The sequence below is a fragment of the Myotis lucifugus genome, unplaced genomic scaffold (assembly GCF_000147115.1).
Source record: "Myotis lucifugus unplaced genomic scaffold, Myoluc2.0 scaffold_69, whole genome shotgun sequence".
NCBI lineage: Eukaryota > Metazoa > Chordata > Mammalia > Chiroptera > Vespertilionidae > Myotis > Myotis lucifugus.
Window position 1 is genome coordinate 5,107,945 of NW_005871117.1, and position 10,564 is coordinate 5,118,508.

The following is a 10,564-nucleotide window of genomic DNA, read 5'->3' on the forward strand; positions in this document are numbered from 1 at the left end:
CTACCCCAGCAGGGCGGCATCCCGGCCATGATGGGAAACCCGTGTTGCCACCCAGCCCAGGATTTCCATTTTCCCGCAGTGGCTGCCCCACACACCCCAGTTTCCCTCCCAGACTCCATCTTTGCTGGGCCCCCACCCCACGATGTCACTGAGCTCCCCTCCAATCCCTTTAGCCAGGTGACCCTCTTCTTAGACCCCGCCATCAGCTGCTGACCGTGTGTCTGTCAATATGGAAAGTATCGATGATGTTGCCTGCAATGATGGCGTAGGTCACTGTGCCATTGGGCCCCTCGTCCAGGTCAAGCGCCTGGATGGTGACGAGGCTGGCATTGATCGTGTCCGGCCCCTCATCCAGCAAGATCTCGTAGTGGGGCTGCTGGAACACAGGTGCGTTATCGTTCTCGTCCACGATGGTCACATACACGTGAGTGGTGGCCTGCGGAGAAGAACGTGGTAGGTTCCTTGGTCAGCGGACTGGAGAGGCTGAGGTGGAGCCAGCTGCATGTTCCTCCAGGCTGCACTCACTCAGGGAGGGGGAGAAGGATGGGAGGGAGAGCAGGCACAGGCTGGGAGAGAAGGCACTCACACAAAAGCCATCTAGGTAACCGCTTAGGTACAAGATGCTACTTGCACCACCACCTCTCTGTCCATGTCCATTGCAGACATTACTAATCAAACATGGCACTGCTTAGGCCAGATGTAACCTCAGGATCCTTGTCAGTTCAGAGACGTAGTGATTAAAACTGGCATATAAGAGACCTGGCCCTTGTGGCTCAGTTGGTTGAGTGTCGTCCCATGTTGGTTGAGGTTGCCTGTTCAATTCCTGGTGAGGGCACATGCCCGGGTTGTGGGCTCAATCCCCAATAGGGGGCATGCAGGAGGCAGCCAATTGATGTTTCTTTCTCATTCATCTCTCTGTCTCTCTCTGTCAATAAAGAAACATTTAAAAAAAAATTGGCATCTAAGATGAACCCCAGTAATCACCCCGAGCCCATAGCTTTTCCTGGGCCAGGGCTTTACTGACCCTGAACCTCTACCAGGATTACAAAAGGCAAGTAGGCGTCACCCATGCTCCTGTAAATGCAAGAAATGCCGATCTTCAGCATTTTGGAGGAGGACGACACTGGGTGTCGGGTGATTCCACGGGCAGAATTTGTTGAGCTGTGAGAAACAAAGCTCCCAGAACACGCTTCGCTGCAAGAACAGTTTCTGCCGCGTGCTCTCCTGCGACTGGCCGTTGTTGGCCGATGCTTGGACCACATGTACTAGGTAGACACCTGGAGCTCGGCGCTCAGCACCACGGAGCAATGGTTGATGCGGCACCCCACGAGCAGAGGAGGTACATGGAGACAGAGGTTAGCCATGTGCTGGCATCTCTGCTCCTCGCCCCGTCCCTTCTCCGTTCTCTGCTTCTCCACCTGGGAGGATGGCCCTGTGGACTGCCTCACCTGGGCTCCCTTGCCATCTGCTTCCAGATGGGTTGGACCGATGGGAGGTCCTGGCAGAAGATGTGGGGAGGGAGGAGAGAGAGATGGGGTGTTTCTCCCCCACTCCTTCCTTTCCTCGCTCTAGTTCCACCAGTGGCTGTGTTTCTCCTGCGGGGCGGCCCCCTTTTACAGCTCCAGCTCTCACTGGGCTCCAGTCACCTCACCTCCTCTTGCCCTGTGGCTCTGTGAGAGGTAAGGGCTTCCGGCAGCTGCTGGTCTGAGGGGCGTCACCCGCTCTGTAATAGGCCTTCTATTAAACCACCTTCAGTTGAGCCCTGAGTGGCTCTTCTCTTTACTACCAGGACCCTGACTAATACAAACCATTCTGTCAGCACAACTCTGCCACCTTGCAGGAAAGGGCCGGATTCCAGCCTCAGCCATGGCTCCCCACTTTCCCAGACTCCGGGAAGCGAGTCTAACAATCTGCAGGGGCTGGGAGTGGCGCGTCTAACGGGGCTGCCCACCAGCCTCTTCGCTCTGAGATCAGCCTGAGCTTGGGAGGGGAGGGGGTCTGATTCCCTCTAGTCTCACGAGGAGGAAGTTAATGCCCCAAAGGCCCTTTCAGCTGAGCCCTTCCTGCCTTGGCATTGAGAAAACAGTGCTTCAGGTTTCTGGACCATGTCCACACCTTGGGCAATGCCCTGTGTCTCACCCCGCTGCAAACCAGGAAGCTCAGCTGGTGGAAGTGTGGGGAGGAAGGAAGTGGAGGAGAGCATCATGGGTAGCTACTCTCAGGTGGTCTAGCCCTCTCGGGGTGGGGGGGGGGCTTGGGAGGGCACTGCTCCCCTCCCCATAGTTCCAGGCTCCCCTCACCCACCTCCTAGGCCCTGGGGCAGAGGGAGTCTGCTTTCAAGGGTGGTTTGGGCAAGCCCAGGCCAGGAAGAAATGGAGGGGTTGGAGGCAGGTGCTCCAGGGTCTCACCCTTGAAGGACCCCACCTCTGCTAGAGGATGGCCAGGGTGGGAAGAGGGCTCAGGACCCACCTGATTTCAATGGGCTTGGTACCTTCTCTGGGTGGAAGAGCTCACCCTCTGCCAGCAGGAAGGGCCCTGGGCTGTCTCCTGGAGTGGGGTCGTAAGATCAGGTTCATGATCAAGGATCTGCTTATGTGCTGGTAATCTCTGGGCCTTCCATAGCAGGGAGATTATCAGTCCAGGGGGACTGGGCCTGCACAGGTCACCTAGTAACAGCACGACACCCACCTTCCTCTGTTGTAGCCTTTCCTGCCCCGGGAGCGAGGTCTAAGAGCCCTCAGAGAGCCTCTGACTCGGATCAGGGCGCCCAGAATTCCCGGCTACTCGTGAGTCCCACTACCATGATTCCCGACCCAGGTGGGCTCTGTCCCTCAGCCCGGGAGTTGCCTGGGAGCTCGAGATCCCCAATGAGCCAGCAGCGCTCCTGGGAGCTTCAGCCAGGCTGGGTAAACTGGTGAAATGGCTGTGCCCTCCCGCTCTTTCAATCCCTGGCTCTAGTCACTGCCACCGCCACTCTCCACTTAGGAACTCACTTACTCACTTATTCGTCACTTTAAACCCCTTCTCCAGGCCCAGTTGTGTGCCAGGGACTCAGGAACATCAAGGAGAGGCCCTCGCCTCCAAACAGCTCATGGTCTAGCTCAGAGGGCAGATGAGCCCCGATGAAATCAACTGGTTGGTGACACCAGGCCCGGTGTGATGGCTGAAGGGATGTGGCTATAAGGACTGGAGGGGGGCCCTCAGGAGAAGGTCAGAGCACTTTGTGAAGGGGAAGGACTTGAGCCGAACCCTGAGGGACGAGAAGACTTTGGAGGAGAGGAGAGAGACATTGCCAGTGGTGCCGGTGTGCTGAGTGGGGTGCGAGAGCAGGGCACTAGCAGTGGGGGGGGGTGCGCGTGCCCCGAGGATGCCCAGGCACAGGAGTGGGATGGTGCGAAGTGGGAAGGGAAGTTGGGGTCTGGGGGGAGAGGGCCCTGGTGATTTTCTATGGGACACAAGACCAGATATTGTGCACACACTACCTGTGTCCTAGTGCAGGGATGTGCCAAGCCTGTTGTGTTCCTGCACCTGTGCCACACCTATGTTCAGTGTGCATGTGCACAGGGTGCAAGCTCTGGAATCTATAGTCAAGTCTGCACCAAAGTTAGGTTTTGTTTTTTCCCCCCATTCATTCCTCAACTAGGAGTGCCTACCACAAACCAGGCCCCGGGCTGGGTTGTAGGAGGTAGGGTACAAGCCCCTGCCCCCCGGCAACGCAAAGGCTGGTGTGTAAGGGCAGACAATCCATCATGCTTAAGTATCATGCTAAGTTACACACGGAGACACTTCTCAGGCGGTGCAACAATGCAATCTTCTCCAAAGAGGAATGGGGGCGAGTACACAGGCTTAAAACTGATCAGGGGGAGCTGACTTGCGGGGACACTGGCTGGCTCTCCTATGGTGCAAGTCAGCGCGAAGCCCCGCCCACGGGGCACTAGGAGCAGTGCCTCCCATGGCCTCCTGGGGGCGCTGCGTGGGGCGAGGGGGCGGAACCGGCGGCTCTCAGGCGCTGGCTGCTTTCACTTGCTACTCCAGGCACTCACTTCACTCACTGCCGGGAGGGTGTCTGCCCTGCAAACCAAGAGTTCGCCCCGGGCGCCGCTCAGCCCAGCCGTCCCAGCCGCTCCACCCGGCCCGACCGACGGTGACATGGGCTTCCCCCCAGTCCCGGAGGCCTGCGGCCGGCGCTGGGGGCCTGTGCTCCTCGCTCTCTTCCTGGCTGCTTCCCGAGGTAAGGTTCACAGAGCCTGGGCACTGGGGCAGAGCACGGGGAGAAGTCAGCGGGTGGGGTGAGTGGGTCGCAGGCCAGATGGGGTACCCTGGGAGCCCCCTTCAGCCTGCTGGACACCCTCCCTCCTCTCCCCCCAGGCAGGGAGGCTACTGGGACTGCTTGGCAGGGGGCAGCGGTGTCTCTGCCAAGTGCCCTGGCTGGGTGGTGGGCACATCTCTATGCTCTGACGGCCGCTCAAGCAGCTGCGGATCCAACTTCCCTGCCCAGGGTGAGAGGAGCTTCTGCAGGACAGGAGATGGGCGCTGCGAGAACAGCCCTGCGAGTTCTAGGGGTGCCACTGGCTTTGACACCTGTGGCATCTCCCTGCCCCTCCGCCTCGGGGTTCCAGGATCTCACAGGGGGCAGGGGGTGTGGTACTCGCAGCCCATGCCCTGTGCCCTGGCGACACTCCTGGCTCAGCCTTGCTGGGCACTGGTCAGTGTGGTCCCGGGTCCACTCCCAGATGTGGGCACCTATCTTGTCCTTATCCTGAGGGTCTGATGGCTGAGAGCTGAGTGGTCAGCTGATTACTGGCATCCAGAGAGGCTGAGCTCAGGGAACATGTGGGGCACGTTCCCAGCTCGGCCAGGAGTGCCTTCTGGGTCCTTAGATAACTTATGGCATCTTTCCGGCCTCGGTTTCCTCAGCTAGAACACAAGGAGGTGCCACTTTCCTCTTTCAAACTGTCGCAGCTCCAGGTGATGTCCTGGCCAGGACACAGGAGCTCCTGGGGGAGGGCAGAGGCCCTAGGACCCGCAGCCTGGCCTCCGGTTCTTGCCTGCCCCGAACTGAAAAGGCTGGATCTCCAGGGCAGAGAGAGCAGCCTGTGGAACTAAACTTTATGGAGAGGGCCAGGGAAAGTGTGAGTCATGCAAGGAGTCAGAGGGAGGCAGGAGGAGGCAGGGAGCTTGGCACAGAGGCCTCATGGGTGGGTCAGAAGAAGAGAAGGGGAAGGATAGGGTAAGAGGCAGAGAGAACTTGGAAAACAAACAGTGCCTGCACGCGGGATGATATCTCAGTACTGTGACGCTGGCCAGAGGCTCTGGCAAGGAGGAGGGAGCCCACAGACAGAGCTGCCTAAACTGCACCCTGGGGGCAGGCAAAGCCATGGCACAAAGCCATGGCTCAGGTCAAGGCTTCCAGGAGGGGCTGGGGATGATGGCAAGCAGGAAGGAGCTCCGTGCTCCAACTGCCCTGCCCCGTCCTCTCCAAGTGACCCTGAGCGGCCCTTCTGTTTTCTTACCTCCCCCCGGCCCTCCCCTGGCTGGGCTCTTCTCTGTTCAGCAGCCCCAATTTGGGAAACTGAGTTCTAGAGAACAAGGGTTTAGGGACCCAGCTTGCAGAGCAGCCAGGAGCAGAGAGGCCCAGAGCCCCTGGCTCTACATTGTGCACGAAGCCAGGAGCCTTCACCCCAGAGGTCTTGCTGCTCCAACAGCTTGGTACTCCACCGCTTCCTGGGCCAGCTCAGGGCGATAATTAGGGCTGGAAGCAGCCTTCCATGGAAAGGAGTCTTAGCTTTGCACTGCTCTGAGACTCAGCATTCTTAACTGCAATATGGGCATACTATTGAACGGCCAAGCTACTGCCTGGTGCCAGAACCAGGGAGATGCCAGATGGGAGGCCTGGTTGCAGGTGTGATCAGGAGGGTCTGTGAGTTGGAAAGACCTGCTCACCAGCCAGCTAAGGGGAGGGCTTGCCCTGGGCAGGATTGTTCAAGTCAGAGTCTTTATGTCTGGAAGGTGAGATGGAGGTGGCTGGTATGAGCCTGTTCTCTAGCTCTGCAGTTGGGCCACCACCCAGGAGACTGGTGGTGGTAGGTATGGTGCTCAGGAGCCCAGGAAAAGTTGAAGATACCCCTTTCCTGGGTCTGGCTCAGGGTGACATGGCTGGAGGGAGGCGCCTAGGAACCAGGACTCAGCAGACCCAAGGGTGGCTGAGCCTCTCCTTCCCCTGTAGGCATTCCCAGGACCTATGGAAGTACTGTCCTTGCCATGTCCTCAGAGGCTGACCTAGGGGTCCCAAACTCTGGGACTAGCACATGGCAGTGCCCTGGGGCCAGGGTGGGGAGACCCCACCTTCCCCTTCAAGGTAAACAGAGCTGCAGGGCCTTGTTGGGTAACCCCATGGCGCAAGTCTCTGATGCAGCAATGGTCAGCTCTTAGGAAATCTACGACCCTCTGCCCAGAGGCCCTGGGGAGGTGAGAAACAGCCGCAGGCCAGCTCATGGGCAGGAGAGAGCACCTACCCAATGCCAGGGGCATCCCACAATACCGGGGAGCCCCTCTCTGAACTGGGCTGGCTGCTCCTGTTTCTCCCTAATCAGGGCAGAAGTTCCCTGGGAGAGGTCAAGGGGGAGGTGCACTGCTGGGAAGCTGCCAGGGCCCCCTCCCTGTCTGCGTGCACACATGGGGCCTACCCGGCCGTGAGCTCTTCAACCAGCACTGACTGAGCCCCACACACAGAGCTGGAGGCCCAGGTTTTAGGCCACCTATTCATCCCGCCTTTGCACCCATAGGTACTTCCACAGAGGTGCCTGTGGATTCTCCTCTGCAAGTTCCCCAGAGATGGGGACTTTCCAGCTTCCAGGCTAATTGGGCTCGGGGTTTGCTTGACTCAGTGGGGTCTTTCTTGCAACTGATCTTTACGTTCATCCTGTTTGCTTTGGCTGACCATCCCCAGAGAGAAAGACAGTGGCCACCATCATGCCCACCAGTAATTCAGTTATTACTGATGAAGGAAGCCCAGCTCTTTTAACCTTCCTACAAGGGATCACATTCCCCACGGGGACACGGGGCCAGGCCCTGCCTCTGCTGTCACTCTGGGACCATGAACACACATTCCCCCGGGATGAGAGCCATGGGCAGGCCAGCTGACGTGGTCTCAGCCAGGCTGCCTGCTGCCCACTCCCTCCCGAAGGGTAACTCTGTGACCGTGTACCCTGAGCTTCAGTCATTAGCTCATCACCTTTGGGATTTCTGCAGAGTCTGCCTATCGTCATTACACTTATTTTTTCTGGAAAACTCCTCATTCTTTTACTCGAGTAAATAGATTTTAAAAGGAAACTTTATATTACTGCCATAAATGGGAAGCCAGTATCACTTGCCATAAATACAACAAAATCATAAAAGTATATAATAGGAAGATCAAATAAGAGTATTAAATTCTAGTTAGAAACTATAGCCTGAGGAAGGCTCCAAGCCCCAAACCTGCTGTCCTTTGCAGAAAACAACAAACAAACAAACAAAAACAACCCCCAAACAAAACCAAAACTCAAGGAGCTCAGCAAATGACAGGTGTTTGGAAGACATATTGGCATCGAGCTGGGACTTTCCCTTTGATGTAATCGGGACCAAAAGAGAACTGAAAAGGAAATAACCTTCTCTCTGCAATTCAATGCATTTAATGCGGTAAAATTAAAGCTACCTGTGCTCGATCGTCAGCTCCGCTCCATCAGCACAGAGGCCAACTCACGCCTGTAAGGAGCTGGTGGCAGAGGACAGCGCAGCTCTCCGGGAGGAGGGGAAAGAGGCCGGCGCAGAGTCAGGGGCCTCTCAGCTTCTTCCAGCCCCCAATTCTCCCAGCCCCTGTTCCTTCCCCAAAGAATTATAGTGCTCCAGCCGGGTCCTTGCCTCTGCGAGGGTCACCTAGCCACCCCAGTAACCACAGGGGGAGAAGGAGAGGGAGAGGAAGCCTGCAGGCCCCAGCTAGGTCCTCACGGGTCAGGCCCCTGTCCACCTGCAGCAAAGAAGGTCAGCCCCCAGCCCCTTCTACACTCTAGAGCAGGGGTGGGGAACCTTTTCTCTGCCAAGGGCCATTGGCATACTTATAACATCATTCGGGGGCCATACAAAATTATCAGCTTAAAAATTAGCCTGCTGTGTTTGGTTAAACATTTAACTAACTCGCCCCTAATGGGGCCAGATGTTCCCCACCCCTGCTCTAGAGGGTAGTCCACGGCACCAGATCACCGGAGCCAGACTACCTGGGTTCAAATCCTGGCACCACCGTTTACTCTTCATGAGATTCTGTGCCAGTTACTTAACCTCTCTGTGCCGAGTTTCCTCATCTGCAAAATGGAGGAGGATTAAATAAGCAAATCCATGTAAAAGAGATTAGAATGATGACTGGCACAGAGGAAGCACCAGCTGCTACTACCCCACTGGGCCGCCAGCACCAAGGGTAGGGCACAAAAAGACTTGAGCCTGAACCTTAGGAAGTCTGGAGGGCAGCTGGCAGGAGCTGGTAGTCTGGGCTGCACACAGTAATCCTCAGGGAGGGCCTGGGGCCGCTGGGAAGGAGTCGCCAGAGAGGTATCCACTGCAGGGTCTCAGGCCCTCCCCAGGGAGGCGTGCTGGCCTCCAGCCTCCAACCCCGGATGCATGGATGCTTTCCCAAGGTGCTGGAAGGGCCGCTTCCTCCAATAGAGCCTGGCTTCCCCTTCCCGGACTCCTTGTCCGATGTGAATGGACACTTCCTGCGGGGGCAGGTATCAATAAACACATCTGAGATGCCCTTTGTCCACGCTGGCCATGGAGTCCCAGGGCCAGACCTGCTGGCTTCAGGCCTCAGCCCCTCTCCAGGGCCACATCCTGGAGTTTAGCACTGGCAGACTCAGCCTGATTGGTCCTTGCCTCTGTTTCCCTCTGTGCTCTGCATCTTGAGAAAGAAGATAAAGCCTCTCACTATACCCTTCGTGGACTATCCTGGGGGGCAGGGCCTGGCGGGGAGCTGGAGACCAGGTCCCTGTTTGTCCTGGGCCCCCTCTGAGGGTGAGGACCCGCCTTCTGCATCTCACACAGGCCCACAAGCGCAGGCGCTCAGTAACTGTTTACTTAGCAGCTGGACGGAGTTCAACCCTTTGGGTGGAGCCTCCAGTGCAAACCAGTCAAGATAGGGACCCACCTCCAAAAGCTGGGGTGTTGGGGTGTTGCCTTAGCAACTTATGCCTCATCAGGGAAAATACACAAGCCTGTCCACACCCACACACCCCCATCCCGTGCACACCCACAGGGTTTCACAAGGCCCCTACTGGGTGGAAAGAGATGAATGAAGGTCGAGAAGAGATGAAGCCAGACAAGAGGTCCTTTCCCCTGCACTGGAACAGAACCTTCTAGCAGAGGCTGAGGGTCCCACAACTAGAAAGCGGCAGAAGGAGAACAAAAGTCTGAGCAGATATCCCGTATGGAACACTGTACTCCCACGGCCTCTCTGCCTTGGCCTGGCTCATGCGAGGACCTCGGTAAATATTTGCGGAATGCAAGAGTGATGTTCTCAGTTCTCAGTTCTGGCCCGAGGCTGAGCAAAGCTGGCTCTGTGGAAAACAGAGTCAATTTGAGGTCAGTTCATTCTAAGTAGCTGGAGGACAAGATGTCAGCCCTGTCCACTGGAGGTTTGGGGGCTCTTCCTGTCCGCAGCTGGTGTGTTCAAGGTGTGGGCCTCCCCTCAGCCACACGAGGCTGTGTGGCCTTGGGCAAGTTGCTTGACTCCTCTGAGTCCGTTTCCTCATCTTTAAAATGGGGATAACAATACCTACCTCAGGGGGTGTTATGAGAATTAAAGGAGATGAGTATAACGTGCTCAGCAAATCCCAACACAGGTGCTCAAAGGTGAGCCCCTCTGATCAGCTTCGTGGCCCTGTCCCTCTGCCCTGAAGAGAGACAGCCCTTCCCTCCTGCTGCAGGGTTTCTGAGCTGGAGGGGGCCTAGGCACGTGGGAATCTCTCAGGATACGTGAAGAAAGAGAGGTCCAGAGAGGAATGGGACGTGACCAAGAGCACACCGTAGGGACATGGCTCAGTGGGGACAGGACCTGGGATCTGATTGCCCCACCACGGTTTTAGTCCGGAGGCCTGGAATCTTTCAGACTCACAGCATTCTCCCTCCAGGTGCCTTTGCCTTCTTACCCAGTGACGGGAAGGGGCCTGGGCCCTAGGGCAGCACAGTGGCTGGATGGCTCCCGACTGGGGACAGGCTCAGGCCCAGGTCATTTTCCTGTCCTACATGATCTCCGCCACCCTGGAGCCAGGGGCTTCCTCCTCACCCACTCTCCCCCCGTCTCTGACAATGACCCCCGTGTCCACAAGGCTCTGCTTGTGACAATAAGCAACATCCTCCTGCCAAATAATTATAATTCCAGCTGGGCTATATAGACATATACATATCTCCCCCCCCCCCATAACACATGTACGCATGCGCAGCTCTGGATGGCGTGGGACGTGTTCTGTCGTCCCCAACACTGTGCTCTGGCGTGTCCTCCCAAGGACAGGCTGCCCTGGACGTTGATCTGACCTGAGTC

General features: G+C 57.1%; 2 protein-coding genes across 2 annotated transcripts in view; one reads left to right on the forward strand and one right to left on the reverse strand.

The window, feature by feature from the left end:
• The window catches only part of CDH23 (cadherin related 23), a 33,994-nt gene extending 33,397 nt beyond the window's left edge, over window positions 1-597 (reverse strand). Inside the window, exons 1-2 of the mRNA XM_023755140.1 lie at window positions 587-597; window positions 215-461 (exon numbers count right to left, since the gene is read on the reverse strand). Of these exons, the coding sequence (XP_023610908.1) occupies window positions 215-461; window positions 587-597 (258 nt within the window). The remainder of the gene's footprint in view (window positions 1-214; window positions 462-586) is intronic.
• Window positions 598-4,013: 3,416 nt separating this feature from the next.
• Window positions 4,014-10,564, forward strand: part of VSIR (V-set immunoregulatory receptor) — a 23,797-nt gene continuing 17,246 nt past the window's right edge. Inside the window, exon 1 of the mRNA XM_006090287.3 lies at window positions 4,014-4,231. Coding sequence (XP_006090349.1) covers window positions 4,150-4,231 — 82 coding nt within the window. The 5' untranslated portion in view covers window positions 4,014-4,149. The remainder of the gene's footprint in view (window positions 4,232-10,564) is intronic.